This window comes from Oenanthe melanoleuca, chromosome 1A (assembly GCF_029582105.1).
Source record: "Oenanthe melanoleuca isolate GR-GAL-2019-014 chromosome 1A, OMel1.0, whole genome shotgun sequence".
In the NCBI taxonomy this organism is placed as follows: Eukaryota; Metazoa; Chordata; class Aves; order Passeriformes; family Muscicapidae; genus Oenanthe; species Oenanthe melanoleuca.
Window position 1 is genome coordinate 68,925,201 of NC_079334.1, and position 19,171 is coordinate 68,944,371.

The 19,171-nt window shown below is 50.3% G+C and overlaps 1 protein-coding gene across 4 annotated transcripts in view; it reads left to right on the forward strand.

Annotated features, from left to right (window-relative positions):
• Positions 1-19,171, forward strand: part of SHANK3 (SH3 and multiple ankyrin repeat domains 3) — a 171,965-nt gene that overhangs the window by 103,025 nt on the left and 49,769 nt on the right. For all 4 annotated transcript variants that reach the window (XM_056509804.1, XM_056509825.1, XM_056509816.1 and 1 more), the window contains 2 exons: positions 3,879-3,961; positions 14,201-14,325. In XM_056509804.1, the coding sequence (XP_056365779.1) occupies positions 3,879-3,961; positions 14,201-14,325 (208 nt within the window). The remainder of the gene's footprint in view (positions 1-3,878; positions 3,962-14,200; positions 14,326-19,171) is intronic.

Here is a 19,171-nt window from a genome sequence, read left to right on the forward strand (position 1 = left end):
TCCAGCTTTTTCCAGGATTCCGTGAATCCCATCCCAGAATTCCAAGAGCAGGGAGCCACCATCCCACGGTGGGTTCACGTCGTGATCCGGGATTTGGGAAGCGCTGCCGGAGCCTGAAGGATTCGGCACATGGGAAAACGCTCGGGAATTAGGGATTGCCTCCCTATGGAATGGATTCCCAAAGTGTTCCTGGCATGGATCCATTCCCTCCCAGTGTTCCCAGTGTTTCCAGCATGGATCCATTCCCTCCCAGTGTTCCCAGTGTTCCCAGCATGGATCCATTCCCTCCTGGTGTTCCCAGTGTTTCCAGCATGGATCCATTCCCTCCTGAGGATCCCAGTGTTTCCAGCATGGATCCATTCCCTCCCAGTGTTTCCAGCATGGATCCATTCCCTCCCAGTGTTTCCAGCATGGATCCATTCCCTCCTGAGGATCCCAGTGTTTCCAGCATGGATCCATTCCCTCCTGGTGTTCCCAGTGTTTCCAGCATGGATCCATTCCCTCCTGGTGATCCCAGTGTTTCCAGCATGGATCCATTCCCTCCTGAGGATCCCAGTGTTTCCAGCATGGATCTGTTCCCTCCCAGTGTTCCCAGTGATCCCAGCATGGATCCATTCCCTCCTGGTGATCCAGGAAATCCAAGGTTTTCCTGGCAGGGATCCATTCCCTCTGTGTTCCCAGTATTTCCAGCATGAATCCATTCCCTCCCAGCATTCCAAGTGATCCAAAGTGTTTCCAGCATGGATCCATTCCCACCTGGTGTTCCCAGTGATCCCAGCAGGGATCCATTCCCTGGCAGTGTTCCCTATGATCCAGATGTTTCCAGCAGGGATCCGTTCTCTCCCAGTATTCCTGCTGTTCCTGGCAGGATCCATTCCCTCCCGGTGTTCCCGGTGATCCGAGGTTTTCCCTCCAGAGGAGCGGGCGAGGCCCAGCTGGAATTCCAGTCCCTTCATGTGCCTTGGGAATGGATCCACGGGCAATTCCCGCTGCCAGTTCCAGGTGTTCCAGTGCTGCCAGTGCTCCCCCCTCCATCAATCCCTTCCCAACATTCCCATTGTTTTCCAGCTCTTCCCATCGCTCCCCATCATTCCCATTGCTCCACATCATTCCCATTGCTCCACATCATTCCCATCATTCCCATTGCTCCACATCATTCCCATCATTCCCATTGCTCCACATCATTCCCATCATTCCCATTGTTCCTGTTTTTCCCCTCAGTCCCATCTGTCCCATTGTTTCCCATCTTTTCCCACTGTCCCCATCACTCCCCATCACTCCACATCATTCCCATCATTCCAATCATTCCCCATTATTCCCATTGTTTCCATCACTCCCCGACATTCCCCATCCCTCCCCAACATTCCCACTGTTCCCCATCCCTCCCCAACATTCCCCTTCTTTTCTGTCACTTCCATCCCTCCCCAACATTCCCAATCATTCCCCACCCCTCTTGCATCTCTCCCCATAATTTCCATCGTTCCCCACCCCTTCCCAGCTCTCCCCATCTCTCCTCAACATTTCCCATCCCTCTCCAATATTCCCAATCATTCCCCATCCCTGCTCATAATTCCCCATCCCTCTCCAATGTTCCCATCTCTCCATCCTTCCCAATCCCTCACATTGTCCCCATCTCTCTCCATCCCTCCCCATCCCTCTCCAATATTCCAAATCATTCCCCATCTCTCCATCCCTTCCTATCCCTCCCTGTCCCTCCTCATCCCTCCCATCGCTCCCATCCCTCCCCATCCCTCTCCAATATTCCCAACCATTCCCCATCCCTCCCCATCTCTCCATCCCTCCTCATTCCTCTACATCCCTCCCATTGTCCCGTCACTTGCATCCCTCCCATCCTCCCCATCCCTCTCCAACATTCCAAATCATTCCTCATCCTTCCATCTCTCTTTATCCCTGCCCATCCCTCCCCACCTTTCCATCCCTCCCCATCCCTCTCCAGTATTCCAAGTCATTCCCCATCTCTCCATCCCTCCTCATTCCTTTGCATCCCTCCCATTGTTCCCATCCCTCCCCATCTTCCAATATTCCAAATCATTCCCCATCTCTCCATCCCTCCCTGTCCCTCCCCATCCCTCCCATTGTTCCCATCCCTCCCCATCCCTCTCCAGTATTCCAAGTCATTCCCCATCTCTCCATCCCTTCCCATCCCTCCCTGTCCCTTCTCAACCCTCCCATTGTTCCCATCCTTCCCCATCCCTCCCTGTCCCTCCTCATCCCTCATTGTTCCCTCATCATTGTTCCCATCCCTCCCCATCCCTTTCCAATATTCCAAATCATTCCCCATTGTTCCCATCCCTCCCCATCTCTCCATCCCTCCTCATTCCTTTACATCCCTCCCATTGTCCTGTCACTTGCATCTCTCCCATCCCTCCCCATCCCTCTCCAACATTCCAAATCATTCCACGTCCCTCCATCCCTCCCCATCCCTCTGCATCCCTCCCATTGTTCCCATCCCTCTCCAATATTCCAAATCATTCCCCATCCTCCCCATGCCTCTCCAACATTCCAAATCATTCCACATCCCTCCATCTCTCTGTATCCCTGCCCATCTCTCCCCACCTTTCCATCCCTCCCCACTTTTCCATCCCTCCCCATCCCTCTACATCCCTGCCCATCCCTCCCCGACTTTCCATCCCTCCCCACCTTTCCATCCCTCCCCATCCCTCCCCATCCCTGCCCATCCCTCCCCACTTTTCCATCCCTCCCCATCCCTCCGCATCCCTCCCATTGTTCCCATCCCTCTCCAATATTCCAAATCATTCCCCATCCCTCCCATCCCTCTCTTTGTTCCCATCCCTCCCCTCGCTGCCCTCGCTCCCTCCTCTCCACTCCCGCTTTGGCTCCCACTTCCCGGCTCCTTCCCAACCTCCTTCCCGGATTATCCCGGCTCTGATGTCACCCCTGCGGCTCCGCTGGGAGGGACCTGCGGCCCCCTCCCCCTCCCGCCGCCCCTAGGGACAATTTGGGGAGGGGGCTCCCGTCCATCCCTCCCTCCGTCCGTCCGTCCGTCCGTCCGCCGCTGGATCAATCCCGGCTTTTCCCAAGGATGCGTCCCCCCCGCTGCCGGCAATCCGTCACTTAGCAACGCCCGAGGGGGGGAATTTTGGGATCAAATCCGCCGGGATGAGGATTTAAACTCTGCCCCGCTCCTGCCCGAGGAGGCACCGCCGCTTGCATCCAAGAATCCCGGTTTTTGGTGGTTTGGGGATTTTTTTTTTCCACCCCCCAAGAGGGAGACGCGCTTGGGAAGTGTGGGAAGAGACGATTCCCGATGGCCGAGCCCCGCGTTTAACGGGCAAAGCTCCGAAATTCCCGAAATTCCTGCGTGGGCTCCGTATCCCTGCATTCCTGCGAGGAGGGCTCCGTATCCCTGCATTCCTCTGCAGGTGACTGCGAGGGGGCCCGGTGGGCAGCAGGGACATCCACGATTTTCTTCTTCTTTTTTATTCCCTCCTCCTCCTCCTTTTTTTCCTCCTTTTCCTCCTCCTCCTCCACGCGCCGAGGCAAAGTCGCTTCCGTCTTTTTGGTGTGACTTTGGGCACAAAAAAAAAAAAAAATCCACGGGGAGAAAAAAAAAAAAAAAAAAAAGCCAGGAAAAAAAAATCCAGGAGAAAAAAAAAAAAAAAAAGAGAGAGAGATAAAGAAAGAAAGAAAAAGAAAGAGCAAGGGAGGGGAAGCGGATCCCTGCGGAGATGAAAGGCTGGATGCGAAGAGGTCTCCCGGTGACAAAGGCCACCCCTGGCTGGTGACAAAGGCCACCCCCGGCTGGTGACAGGGCGGTGACAGAGGCCACCCCGGCTGGCAGCGATGGTGCTGCGCTCTAACCCTGGCATCATTCTCTTGTGCTCTTTCCTGCCCAGTGACTACATCATCGAGGAGAAGACGGCCGTGCTGCAGAAACGGGAGCATGAGGGCTTCGGCTTCGTCCTGCGAGGGGCCAAAGGTAGGGACGGACGGACGGACGGACGGACGGATGGATGGATGGATGGATGGATGGATGGATGGATGGATGGAACCCGGTTTTTCCAGGTTTTTTTTTTTTTTTCCCGGTGGTGTTGGTGCAGCAGGCGGCGGCGAGAGGAGAGGAGAGGCGGCAGTGGAGGGGCTGGAGGGGATTGGGTTGGGGCGGTGGCGTGGAGTTTGGGGGTTACAGTGCTGTTGGTGATGCCTTGGAATTTTTGGGAATTGTCCCTGCTTTTCCCTATGGGAATGAACAGCCCTTGCTCGGCTCAGGATTCTCATTCCCAGCAATGCTGGAGGGCTCTGAAGGGATTTCATCCCCTGGCTTGTTCAGTGTCGTGGTCTGGTGCTGAATCTCGGAATTTGGGGCTTTGCTGCTGGTGATAGTGGTTTGGAATTTTTGGGAATTGTCCCTGCTTTTCCCTATGGGAATGAGCAGCTCTTGCTCGGCTCAGGATTCTCATTCCCAGCAATGCTGGAGGGCTCTGAAGGGATTTCATCCCCTGGCTTGTTCAGTGTCGTGGTCTGGTGCTGAGTCCTGGAATTTGGGGCTTTGCTGGTTTGGATTTTTTTGGGAATTGTCACTGCTTTTCCCTATGGGAATGAACAGCCCTTGCTCGGCTCAGGATCTTCATTCCCAGTAATCCTGGGGGGGTCCAAGGGGATTTTGTTCCCTGGCTCATTCTGTGTCATGGTCTGAGGTTGTGGGTTGAAATTTTAGGGGGTTTTGGTGCTGGTGATGGCTTGGAATTTTTGGGAATTGTCGCTACTTTTCCCTGTGGGAATGAACAGCCCTTGTTCGGCTCAGGATTCTCATTCCCAGCAAATTCCAAAGGGATTTTCCTCCCTGAATTTCTCCGATTCTGTGCCTTGTCCTGCTGCCATCGTGGCTCTCTTGTATTTTGGGAGGGTTTTGGTGCTGGTGGTGGCTCGGAATTTTTGGGAATTGTCACTGGTTTTCCCTCAAGGAATGAACAGCCCTTGCTCAGCTCAGGATTCTCATTCCTGGCAATCCTGGAGGGCTCTGAAGGGATTTTGTTCCCTGGCTGGTTCAGTGTCGTGGTCTGGTGCTGAATCTCGGAATTTGGGGCTTTGCTGCCGGTGGTGGTGGCTTGGAATTTTTGTGAATTGTCACTGCTTTTCCCTGAGGAAATGAAGGGCTCAGGATTCTCATTCCCAGTAATCCTGGGGGAGTGGTGCAAGGGGATTTAATTTGCTGCTGGTTCAGTGTCGTGGTCTGGGGTTGTAGCTTGGAATTTTGGGGGCTTTTGGTGCTGGTGATGGATTGGAATTTTTGGGAATTGTCGTTGCTTTTCCTTGAGAGAATGAACAGCCCCTGCCCAGCTCAGGATCCTCATTCCCAGCAATCCTGGGGGGCTCCAATGGGATTTTATTCCCTGGTTCTGTGCCTTGTCCTGGTGCCAAATCTCTTTCCGAGACTTTGGTGCTGGTGATGCCTTGGAATTTTTGGGAATTTTCGCTCCTTTTCCTTCAAGGAATGAAAGCCCTTGCTCAGCTCAGGATTCTCATTCCTGGCAATCCTGGAGGGGCTCCAAAGGGATTTTCCTCCCTGGCTGGTTCAGTGTCGTGTTCTGGGGTTGTGGCTTGGAATTTTGGGGGGTTTTGGTGCTGATGGTGATGCCATGGAATTTTTAGGAATTGTCGCTGCTTTTCCCCGTGGAAATGAACAGCTCAGGATTCTCATTCCCAGCAATCCTGGGGTGCTCCAAGGGGATTTCATTCCCTGGCTCGTTCAGTGTCGTGGTCTGGTGCTGAGTTTCAGAATTTGGGGAGTTTCTGTGCTGGTGGTGCACTGGAATTTTTGGGAATTGTCACTGCTTTTCCCTGTGGGAATGAACAGCCCTTGCTTGGCTCGGGATCCTCATTCCCATTAATTCTGGGGGCTCCAAAGGGATTTTCCTCCCTGGCTCCTTCGTTGTCGTGGTCTGGGGTTGTGGCTTGAAATTTTGGGGGGTTTTGGTGCTGGTGGTGCCTTGGAATTTTTGGGAATTGTCACTCCCTTTCTCCGTGGGAATGAACAGCTCGGGATTCTCATTCCCAGCAATCCTGGGGAGCTCTGAAGGGATTTTTCCCCCCGGATTTCTCCGGTTCAGTGCCGTGTCCTGCTGCCATCGTGGCTCTCTTGGAATTTCGGGAGGGTTTTGGTGCTGGAGCTCCTTGGAATTGCTGGAAACTGTCCCTCCTTTTGCCTGTGGGATGAACAGTCCCTGGTCACCTCCGGAGCCCCATTCCCAACAATCCCAAAGGAATTTTCTTCCCTCATTCCATCTTTTCCTTTCCGGCTTTCTGGGGGTTTTGGTGTGGATGCTGCTTGGAATTTTTTTGGAATTTTCACTCCTTTTCCCTGCGGGAATGAACACCTCCTGCCTGGCTCCATCCGTGGCTTTTTGGGGATCGGAATGCTCAGAGCTTTTCCCTGGATTTTGGCCGGGGAGAATTTTGGGATCCCAGGGGAAAAACCGGGAGAGCTTTTCCTGCTGCTCCCACCCCGGAGCTCATTCCTGGCTCATCCCAGGGCTCTCCCAGGGTCGGGATCATTTATGGGAGTTTCCCGAGGCTCCTTTGGCCCAGAATTCCACCTTTTTGCTGCAAAAAAAAAAAAAAAAACAAACAAAAAAACGATCCCTTGGAGACTTGGGAATGTTCTTGTGGATTTAGGGAAGAGGAGGCGGGAAAAGCTCAGGATGCAGAGACCTCTCCACCCCCGGCATTCCCAGGAGCAGAGGGACAGCGGAGCCGTTTTTCCATGTGGGAGGAAAGCTGGGAAGAGCTGCAGATCCAGCCTGGAATGGGATTTTCCAGGAGAATTCCTGGATTTACTGTTGTTCTGTCCCTTCTCCCAAGGGCTGCATCCCAGTGGGAATTTTGCTCCCGTTCCGAAGGACTTTTAAATCCGTGGAACACCAAGTGAAACTTCAGGGCTCAAAATGGCATCCATGTTTTTTTTTGTTTTGTTTTTTTGTTTTTTTGTTTTTTTTTTTGGTTTTTTTTTTTTTTTTTGTTTTTTTGTTTTTTTTTGTTTTTTGGTTTTTTGTTTTTTGGTTTTTTTGTTTTTTTGTTTTTTTTTTTGTTTTTTTTGTTTTTTTGTTTTTTGTTTTTTGTTTTTTTTTTCTGGGATCAATCCTGCAGCTTTTGTGTTGGAAAAAACGAGGAATTTAATTTTTTCCCCCTTTCCCCACCCCCATTTCTGGTTCTCCTGCCATTCCTGGTTTCCCTTCGTTTGCTGAGGCTGAGGGAAGTGCTCAGAGCGGGCATGGGGCTCTATGGGATTTGGGAATTCTGTGGGATTTGGGAATTCTGTGGGATTTGGGAATTCTGCAGGAAGTACATGGGTGCAGAGGGGTCCTGGCATGGAATATCCAGAATCTGGGAAAAGTCCTTCTGGAGTAGCGTTCCCAAATTAGGGAAGTGGCTCAGAACCCCCCGGTTTCCCAGCCCCTCATCCCAGTATTCCATGGATTTTTAGGCTGGGAATTTGTCCCATCCATGTCACCACTGCTCCCTTAGGATTTTCCTGAAAATCCGCTCCAGTCCTGTGGGGAAAAGAGGGAAAAGGGGGTTGGAAAAGGCAGGGCTGGAGCTTCATCTCGGGCAGGGGGAGGGAGGTGGATTTTGGGATGATCCTTAAAGGAATTTGCTCTTCCTGCTGCAAATTCCTCCCTGGAATTCTCCCGTCCCTGCGAGCACTTCCAGGGAGAAGGCTCTGCCCACTCTGGGGTCCTTCCCAGCCCATCCCAGCTCCAGCTCTTCCAAATTCCCAAGGGGAACATTCCACGGATTCCATCCCATTATCCCATCCCATGTATCCCATCCCATGGATCCCATCCCATTATCCCATCCCATCCCATGATCCCATCCCATTATCCCATCCCATTATCCCATCCCATTATCCCATCCCATTATCCCATCCCATTATCCCATCCCATTATCCCATCCCATTATCCCATCCCATTATCCCATCCCAGGGACTGGAGTTCTTCCCATTTATCCCCATCCTTGCAGCTCTTGGAGCTGGCCTTTCCCCATATCCAATCCCTTGGGAATTCCCAGGGAATCCAGGCATTCCCTGGATCCCTGGAATTATCCAAGGCCAGGTTGGAGCAGCCCGGGATCATGGAATGTCATCATGGAATGGGATCAGCTTTGAGGTCCCTTCCCACCCAACCCATTCCATGATTTTGTGATTTTACGGATAACAAGGATATGTCCTAAAATCCAAATTTAAGGGAATGAATCCGAGATTTTGCTGGATGGGATGAGCTTTCCTTGGTTTGGCTGGAGAGAACCAGGTCATTCCCCGAATTCCCGAGGTTATTCCTTCCTGTGGATATTCGGAAAGAGTTGATCCCAAGGGAAAGGAGAAGAGGGAACAGCCTCGAGCTGGGCTGGGGGTTGGATGTTCCAGGTGGGAATTCCATGAGCTCAGAGCTTTCCACGATCTCTGGCATTGGAGGATCCTTTGGGAATTCCTGGAGGTTGGAACTTTCTGGGATCCATGGGATGGGGATCTGCTCCAGCTGCCTGACCACTCCAGGGCTGACCAGGTTGGGATTTGGTGCTTCCAGGATGGATTTTGGTGTCTCCAGGATGGATTTGTTCCCTCCAGGATGGATTTGGTCCCTCCAGGATGGAATTTTGTTCATCTAGGATGGGATTTTGATTCCCCAGGATGGATTTTGATCCCCAGGATGGGATTTGGTCCCCCAGGTTGTGACCTGGTTTCTCAGGATGGGATTTGGTGCTTCCAGGATGGAATTTGGTGTCTCCAAGATGGGATTTAATTCCCCTTGATGGGATTTGATTCCCAGGATTGGATTTTGTTCCTCCAGGATGGGATTTGGTGTCCCCAGGATGGGATTTGATTCCCCAGGATGGATTTAGTATCTCAGGATTGGATTTTGTTCCTCCAGGATGGGATTTGGTGACCCCAGGATGGGATTTTCTGTCCCCAGGATGGGATTTGGTTCCTCAGGAGGGATTTGATTCCCCAGGTTGGGATTTGGGGTTCCCCAGGCTGGGTTTGGTGTCTCCAGGATGGATTTTGTTCCTCCAGGATGGATTTTGGTGCTCCCAGGCTTTCCTGGTGACCCAGCTCTGCCAGGGCTTCTCCCACAGCTGGATCTGGAATTCCAGCTGGGAATTGTTGGAATTTAAACCCAGGAATTTCCAATTCCCTGGCCAGAACCATGGTGGCTCCTCAGGGGGTTCCAATGGAATTCCAGAATTTTGGTGGGAAAGGCTGAAACTCCTGGTCAGGGAATTCCCCTCATTCCCAGAGGGAACTTCCTGGATTTAATTCCCAACTTTTTGGATTGGTTCTCCCATTGGATGGGAGACTCTTCTCATTGGATTTCCTCCCTGAGACAGAATTTAGGGATGGATTTTCCCTGATTTCCACACCTGGAGCATTCCCTGGATCCTGGGTTGGGATGGTTTGGTCCCAAACTGTTTTTGGGAATGGCTGAGCTGGGGTCAGGAGAGATGGGTCAGGATTCCCAGGATTTGCTGGGAGCAGGAATGTCCTTCTTCTCTTCCTTCTCCATACCCAGGGGCTGTAAAACCTGGGATAAAAATTCCCAAGGCCAGGACGGGACTTGGAGCACCTTGGGATAATGGGAAGTGTCCAAGGGTTGGGATTGGCTGGGATTTGGGTCATTCCCACCCAAACTATTCCAGGATTCCAGAACCAGGGGAGCTCCCAACACCAGGAGGATGTGGAAATCCTGGGGAAAATCCACAGGGATCCCATGAGGATGAGAAGGGATTGGATCAGCTTCCCTCTGGAAAACTGGGAATGTTCTCCTGGAGAAGGGAAGGATCCAGGGAGAGCTTCCAGCACATTCCAGGGCCTCCAAGGGCTCCAGGAGGGCTGGAATTTGGGAAAGGCACGGAGGGACAGGACACAGGCATGGTTTACCACTGGGAAAGGGGAGCTTGGGGTGGGAATTTGGGAAGGAATTCCTGGCTGGGCTGGAATTGGCAGAGAATCCCTGGATCCCTGGCAGTGTCCCAGGAAATCTTGGAGCAGCCTGGGATGGTGGGATTGGGATGGGATGGGATGGGATTGAAGGTCCATGGATCCCATCCCAAACCATTCTGGGATCAAGGATGCTCAGAATCCATCCCGAGGGATTTTTATGGAATTTGGGGATGGAAAAGAGAAGGGAGACCCTTCCTGGAGTCCTGAGATTCCCAGTGAAGCCCCCAGATCCCAAAATTCCTTCCTAGAGAGGAGTTGGGGTGGGGATGGATCCAATCCCAGGCTGGGAGAGCTGGGAATGGAGGGAATTCCCTGGATGGGGGAGCTTGGGGTGGGAATTTGGGCAGGAATTTCTGGCTGGGCTGGAATTGCCAGAGCAGCTGTGGCTGCCCCTGGATCCCTGGAATGTCCAAAGAAATCTTGGAGCACCCTGGGACCATGGAATTGTCCCTGTGTCCATTTGCCCTCTCCTGAATGAAATTCTGCTCCCAGAATTTATCCCATGGGGAGGCAATCCCTAATTCCCGAGCATTTTCCCATTTGCCGAATCTTTTGGGCTCTGGCCAGTCTTCCCAAATCCTGGATCACGACGTGCACCCACTGCGGGCTGGTGGCTCCCAGCCCACGGAAAAAAAGCTGGAAAAGTGCCTGGAATGACACATGGATAACTCAGGGGACGGATTGGCATGGGATGCCGTGGGATCCATGGGATGTGGGGTTTGCTCCGTGAAATTTATCCCAGAAAATCCACGGCTGCCCCTGGATATCCCTGGAAGTGTCCAAGGCCAGGTTGGACGCTTGGAGCAGCCTGGGATGGAGGGAGATGAAATTCTGGAAGGGATCCTGAAGGGTTTGGAGAGCGCTCCCATATTCTGTTGGAATGTCTAAAAATAGGGATGAGCTGTCAAGCGTTTGCCACTTCTCCCGGGAAAGGCAGAAATCGTGGAAAGCCGTTGGTGGGAAGCAGCTGAGAAGCTTCAGCACATGGAGGGATGGCAGGGAAAGGTTTCCCGGGTGTGATCCGAGCCCAAGTGGAAAAATCCCGCCTGAAATGTGTGTGAGGGGGGGGGAAAAAACGGAGAAAGGAGGAAAAGTCTTGGATCTGGGTGGAATGGGAGGCTTGGATTTGGCGGGAAGGGAGGGGAACGTTGGGAATGATGCTGGAAGGACATCAAAGAGGAGGACATCAGGATCACCTCGGGGATTGGGGATCCGTCAGCTCCTAAAAAAAAAAAAAAAAATTAAAAAAAAAAACCATTTTGTGGGATAATTTGTAGGGATGAGAATTTCTCCTGGCTCCTGATCCGCTCCGGGCGGATTTGGGAATGAGGAAACGCCACAGCTCCGTGGGAAGGACTCAGCTGGAAGCGAGAGGGATGAGGCAAATCTTGGAATAAGGAAGGCAGGGAGGATTGAGTGGATACATTTTCCTCAGGCTGGATTGTCCCAGTGGGAATTTTTCAAAATTTTCCTGTTTTTCGGAGCTGTTGCAGCTCCAGGCGGATCCTCTGGATCCATTCCGGGAGCTGAAGGTCTGGGATCAATCCAGGGTGGAATTCCTGAATCCTGGGAATGGGAATGCTTGGGAAACTGCTGGTGCTGTCCCAGTGGGATCTCCTGGATCATGTGGGATATTGGGATGGGCTTGGAGCTGCTTCCCAACCAGGCCAGGCCAGGATTCCGGAATTTGGGGTGCCGGGATCGGGGCCAGGGGGGCTCTGCTGGGATCGGGGCAGGGATCGGGAATGTCCTTCTGGCTCTGCCCAGCTCCTGCCCGGAGCCAGCGGGGATCGGGATCTGCTCCCGGGAATGAGCCCCGGGAAAAGAGGGAACGCCTCAGCCTGGCCCAGGGAAGCTCTGTTGGGATTTTTGGGATAATTTTTCCGTGGGAAAGGGCAGGGTCTGCCCGGGGAGGTTTGGAGTCACCATTGCTGGAGGAATCCAAGGAATTCCTGAATGTGGCTCTGCTCTGAGCAGCACCTCCCACTATCCCAGATTGCTCCAGCCTGGTGGATTTTTTTCAGGGAATTCATGGAGCCCCCATCCCTGGAAATGTCCAAAGACCCTGGGAATGCTGCACTTGGGAATGTGGGGTGGGGGGGAGGCTTTGGGAGTGCTGGGAATGGTTGGATCTGATGGGATTTTCCAAGGGATTTTCCAACACAATTGATTCCATTACTCCATCATTAATTCTGTCATTGATTCCATCACTGATTCCATCATTGATTCCTTTGTTGATTCCATCTTGGATTCTTTCAATGATTGCATCATTGATTCTGTTATTTATTCCATTTTGGGTTCCATCGTTGATTCCATTTTTTATTCCATCGTTGATTCCATTTTTTATTCCATCGTTGATTCCATTTTTTATTCCATCGTTGATTCCATTTTTTATTCCATCATTGATTCCTTTGTTGATTCCATCTTGGATTCTTTCAATGATTCCGTCTTGGATTCTTTCAATGATTCCATTATTGATTCTATTATTTATTCCATCTTGGATTCCATCATTGATTCCATTTTTTATTCCATGATTGATTTCATTATTAGTTCCACCATTGATTCAATTATTGATTCAATTATTGATTCCATCATTGATTCCATCATTAATTCCATGATTGCTTCCATCTTGGATTCCATGATTGATTCCCTTTTGTTATTCCACGATTGATTTCATTATTAGTTCCACCATTGAATTCCACCGTTGATTCCATCACTGATTCCATCATTAATTCCATGATTGCTTCCATCTTGGATTCCATGATTGATTTCCTTTTTTATTCCATTTTTTATTTCATTATTAGTTCCACCATTGAATTCCAGCATTAATTCAATTATTGATTCCAATATTGATTCCATCATTAATTCCATGATTGCTTCCATCTTGGATTCCATCACTGATTCAATTTTTTATTCCATGATTGATTTCTTTATTAGTTCCACCATTGATTCTAGCGTTGATTCAATCATTCATTCCAATATTGATTCCATCATAGATTCCATCATTAATTCCATGATTGCTTCCATTTTGGATTCCATGATCGATTCCCTTTTGTTATTCCATTATTGATTTCATTATTAGTTCCACCATTGAATTCTACCATTGATTCCAGCATTGATTCCATCACTGATTCCATCCTTAATTCCATGATTGCTTCCATCTTGGATTCCATAATTGGTTCCCTTTTTTATTCCATTTTTTGATTTCATTATTAGTTCCACCACGGATTCCAGCATTGATTCAATTATTGATTCCATCATTAATTCCATGATTGCTTCCATCTTTGATTCCATCATTGATTCCCTTATTTATTCCATTTTTGATTTCATTATTAGTTCCACCATTGAATTCCACCATTGATTCAATTATTGATTCCATCACTGATTCCATCATTAATTCCATGATTGCTTCCATCTTTGATTCCATCATTGATTCCATTTTTTATTCCCTTTTTGATTTCATTATTAGTTCCACCATTGATTCAATTATTGATTCCATCATTGATTCCATCATTAATTCCATGATTGATTCCATCTTCGATTCCATGATTGATTCCCTTTTGTTATTCCATGACTGATTTCATTATCAGTTCCACTATTGATTCTACCATTGGTTCAATTATTGATTCAATAATTAATTAATTGATTCCCTTTTGTTATTCCATGATTGATTTCATTATTAGTTCCACCATTGATTCCATCATTGATTCCAGTATTGATTCCATTATTTATTCCATCTTTAATTTAATTAATTCCATGATTGATTCCAGCATTGATTCTATCATTGATTCCATCACCGGTTCCATCTTGGATTCCATCACTGGTTCCATCATTAATTCTGTCATTGATTCCAATATTGATTCCAATACTGATTCCAATATTGATTCCACCTTGGATTCCATCACTGAGGTGGGAACAGGGCCAGGACAAGGGGTCACAACCTCCAGCTGTTCCAGCTTGGAATCATGGGAAAATTCCTTCCTGGAAAGGCTTTTCCAGCCCTGGCACGGGGTGGAATCCCCATTCCCAATGGGATTCAAATCCATGTGGATGCAGCACTGGGTGACACGGATCAGGGCTGGAATGCTGGGAGCTACTGAAGCCTGAAGCTTTTCCAGCTCTGTAATTCCATGATTTTCAGAATGCTGTGGGCAGGCTGAGCCTTCCTGTTTGGAATTTCCTTGGGAATCCCTCAAATTCCCTTCCCGTTGTGTTTTCCAGCTGAGACTCCGATCGAGGAGTTCACGCCCACGCCGGCATTCCCAGCGCTGCAGTACCTGGAATCCGTGGATGTGGAAGGAGTTGCCTGGAGAGCGGGATTGCGCACGGGGGACTTTCTGATCGAGGTGAGCTCCTCGTGGAATTCTGCTCCTTTCCCCCGGGGATTTCCCCGGAATGTTGGAATTCTCTGGGTATGGATCAGGAGGATCCAGAATCCTCCAAGTCATGGAACTTCAAGAGATTCTTTGGATGTGGATCCAGAGGGTTCCCAGGTGTGGATTGGGAGCTTCCAGGAGCTCCCCAGGTGTGGGTCAGGAGGATCTGGAATTCTCCAGGTGTGCATCCAGAGGATCCAGAGGGATCCAGAGGGATCCAGGCCATGGAGTTTCCAGGAGTTCTTCAGGTATGGATCAGAAAGATCTGGAATTCTCCAGGTGTGCATCCAGAGGATCCAGAGGGATCCAGAGGGATCCAGGCCATGGAGTTTCCAGGAGTTCTTCAGGTATGGATCAGAAAGATCTAGAATTCTCCAGATGTGGATCGAGAGGTTCTGGAATTCTCCAGGTCTGGATCCAGAAGGATCCAGGGTCCCCAGGTCGTGGAGCTTCCAGGAGTTCTCCAGGTTTAGGATCAGGAGATTCTGAAATTCTCCAGGTCTGGATCCAGAGGGATCCAGAGTCCCCAGGACGTGGAGTTTCCAGGAATTCTCCAGGTGTGGATCAGGAGGTTTTGAAATTCTCCAGGTGTGGATCCAGAGGGATCCAGAGGGATCCAGGCCATGGAGTTTCCAGGAGTTCTTCAGGTATGGATCAGGAAGATCTAGAATTCTCCAGATGTGGATCGAGAGGTTCTGAAATTCTCCAGGTCTGGATCCAGAGGGATCCAGAGTCCCCAGGACGTGGAGCTTCCAGGAATTCTCCAGGTGTGGATCAGGAGGTTTTGAAATTCTCCAGGTGTGGATCCAGAGGGATCCAGAGTCCCCAGGACGTGGAGTTTCCAGGAATTCTCCAGGTGTGGATCAGGAGGTTTTGAAATTCTCCAGGTGTGGATCCAGAGGGATCCAGAGGGATCCAGGCCATGGAGTTTCCAGGAGTTCTTCAGGTATGGATCAGGAAGATCTAGAATTCTCCAGATGTGGATCGAGAGGTTCTGAAATTCTCCAGGTCTGGATCCAGAGGGATCCAGAGTCCCCAGGACGTGGAGCTTCCAGGAATTCTCCAGGTGTGGATCAGGAGGTTTTGAAATTCTCCAGGTGTGGATCCAGAGGGATCCAGAGTCCCCAGGTCATGGAGCTTCCAGGAGCTCCCCAGGTGTGGATCAGGAGGATCTGGAATTCTCCAGGTGTGGATCCAGAGGATCCAGAGGGATCCAGAGTCCCCAGGCCATGGAGCTTCCAGGAGTTCTCCAGGTGTGGATCAGGAGGTTCTGGGATTCTCCAGGTGTGGATCCAGAGCGATCCAGAGGGATCCAGAGGGATCCAGGCCATGGAGCTTCCAGGAGTTCTTCAGGTATGGATCAGGAAGATCTAGAATTCTCCAGATGTGGATGGGAGGTTCTGGAATTCTCCACGTCTGGATCCAGAGGGATCCAGAGTCCCCAGGTCGTGGAGCCTCCAGGAGTTCTCCAAGTGTGGATCAGGAGGATCTGGAATTCTCCAGATGTGGATCAGGAGGTTCTGGGATTCTCCAGGTGTGGATCAGGAGGTTCTGGAATTCTCCAGGTGTGGATCCAGCCTCTCCCAGTGTTGGTGAATCCCCATGGAATTGTGGCTGCTCCATCCCATGGAGAACACACGGGGATTTAAGGAGATTCTCTGGATTTGTTGGTTCTTCAGGGATTTTCCTGGCTGGAAGAGGAATTTGGGATGTTCCCATGGGATTTGGGGTTCCCTGAGTCCCTGTGGGATGGGATTGGTGGGAAGAGGACAGGGCTGGAGTTTGGAAAGGCAGAAAAAAGGTTTTCCAGAGGGAAATCCAAGGAATGCTTCAGGGAATGGTCAGGGATTGGATCCAGGCACTGCTTTGGTTGGAAAGCTGGATTCCAATGGAATGTGCGGAGTGTTGGGATTGGGATGGATCCTGGGAGAGCTGGGAATGTTCTCCTGGAGAAGGGAAGGATCCAGGGAGAGCTTCCAGCACATTCTGGAGCCTCCAGGGTCTCCAGGAGAGCTGGAATTTGGGAAAGGAACAGAGGGACAGGACACAGGGAATGGCTTCCCACTGGGAAAGGGAAGAGATTGGGTGGGAATTTTGGAAGAAATTCCTGGCTGGGCTGGAATTCCCAGAGCAGCTGTGGCTGCCCCTGGATCCCTGGAATGTCCAGGGAAAGGTTGGAGCAGGCTGGGATGGTGGGATCTGTCATTGGAATGAGCTTTGAGGTCCCTTGTCACCCAAACCATTCCAGGATTCCACCTGGGATAAATTTTTGGAGTTCTGTGTTGCCAGACGTGCTTTGGGTGGGAATCTGATCCTGATTGTCTTCCCGCTGAGGATTTCATGCTCTTTATCCATGGAAAGCTTGGAGAAGCTCTGGGATATTCCCAGTCCTGCTTGTCCTGACAGGAGGAGGAGGAAGAAAACAATGCCCGGAGGGATCTAGGATGGCTGGAGTCTCCTCTCCATGAAGAAATTCCAAATATTCAACCCAAACCTCCCCTTCCAACCCCTGGACACCTCCAGCTATCCCAGGCTGCTCCAACCTTTCCTTGGACATTCCAGGAATCCAGGGATCCTCTGGGAATTCCATCCCAGCCAGGAATTCCTTCCCAAATTCCCACCCCAATCTCTTCCCTTTCCCAGTGGGAAGCCATGTCCCTCCATGCCTTTCCCAAATTCTCCTGGAGCCCCTGTAGGCCCTGGAATGTGCTGGAAGCTCTCCCTGGATATTTCATTTCTCCAAGAGAACATTCCCAGTTTTCCCAGCCTGGCAGGCTCCACAGAGGCTCCAGCCTTGGAGCAGCTCCAGGGCCTCCTCTGGATTTGTTCCAATGGATTCAGGAGCTGATTTGGGAATTCCCCGAGCTCTTCTTCCCCGCTGGGAATTGTCCTTTTCCCTCCTAACTTGTTTTGTCCGTGAAATCCAATTTCTGGATTTTCCTCATTTCCTCCTTTTCCATGGATTATTTCCCAGCTCCAGCCCCGCGTATTCCCTGAACTTCCTTTTGGGGCCAGTGTGACACCGGGAATGTCCCTGCCCACTTCCCAAAATCCCAGAGCTGTTCCCATCTGCTTTTCCTCAAAATCCCGGGATCTCTGAGCTTGGAAAATAATTCCAAGGGCACCGAGTCTGAGCTGGGCCCGATCCCCAACCCAGAGAATGGAGTGGAATTCCAGGAATTCCAGGAATTCCTTGGTCATCTCCAGGGATGGTGACTCCAAAACTCCCTGGGCAGCCGCTGCCCTTTCCATGGGGAAATTCCTGCTGATTCCAAGCTTCCAGAAGTTCTCCAGATGTGGATCCAGAGGGATCCAGAATCCCCACATGTGGATCAGGAGCTTCCAAGAGTTTTCCAGGTGTGGATCAGGAGGCTCTGGAGTTCTCCAGGTGTGGATCAGGAGGATCTGGAATTCCCCACATGTTGGAACTTCCAGGAGTTTTCCAGGTTTGGATCAGGAGGATCCAGAGGGATTCCACATTCCCTTTGGGAACTGGATCACCCCTGGAGCTCTCCCAAGCTTCCTCCAGTGCCAATCCCAGCTCTGAATTCCCTTTGGGAAGGAGCTGAGCAGGAATTTCTCTCAGAAAATCAGGAGCAACCTCTGGAACAGCCAGAGTTGAGGCTGGAAATTAGAAGAATTCCTCCAAATTAGGAAAATTCATTCAAATCCCAGTGGATTTGGAGGACCAGGATCCAGGGTGGCCCTGGCAGAGCTGGGAATTCTGGGATTTGATCTCCGAGGGCTTTTCCAACCTCAGCAATTCCATGATCCCATGAGCCGCATTCCGGGAATGGCTCCATGAGGAAATTCCCAGTTTGGGACAAGATCCGACATCTTTGAGGGTTGGGATTGGGAAAATCCCACAGGAATTCCCGAGGAAAATCCAGAATTTTCAGCCTTTTGTCTCCCACCATCCTGGGAGGTTTTAAATCTTGGGAATTTTTTCCATGAGGAGCCTTGGAAACAGAGAACTTTGACCACTTCCAGGATTCCTTGAGGATCCAGCCAGGAATTCCCAGGATTTGGGATATGGATATGGCAGGAAATCCATGGATATTTCCAGGATTTAGGGCCGGATTTTATTGTTGTCCAAAGTTTTTTAAAGGAAAAAAAGGAAATGAAGGATCCAAGCAGGATCCCAGCACCCCCTGGGAAGGTTTCCATGGGATATTTGGGAATGTTGCTCCATGGAAAAGGTTGGGAAACTTTGGAAGGGGCGGTGGTGGAGTCAAATCCTTGGGAATGTTCAAAAATTCTGGATTTGGGAATGTGCATTAGTGGTGGTCTCTGAGGGGTTTTCCAACCTCAACAATTCCATGATTTTCTTTGAGAATGAGGAAAAATCCTGCTCTGGGCAGGGGTGGGAATGGGACAATCCAATCCCAACCATTCCAGGATCCCAATGGACAAAATTCCAGGGATTTTTTAAAGACATGGAGCCTAAAAATCCAGGAAGGGGGCAAAAAAAATCCTCTGGGACAAAAAAATTCCCCCTCTGGAATTGTGGGAATGAAGGAGTGCTGAAACATTCCCAAATCCTCTCCCTGCTGGAAAGGTCAGGAAGCAAAAAAAGCAGGAAATGCGGATAATTCCGGCTCCGGTGTGTGGGAGGTTGATAAAAAAGATCCGAGGAAATATCAAAGGCCGGGATTTCGGATCATCAGGAATTCGGGAGCATCAGGAGCTTGGGGGGAAAAAATTTAAAAAAAAATAGTAGGAAAGATGCTGATCCAGCTCCATTTTTTTTTTTTTTTTTATGGAAATGCTCAAAATCTGGGATATTCTGGTGTGGGGAAAAAAAAAAAAAAAAAAA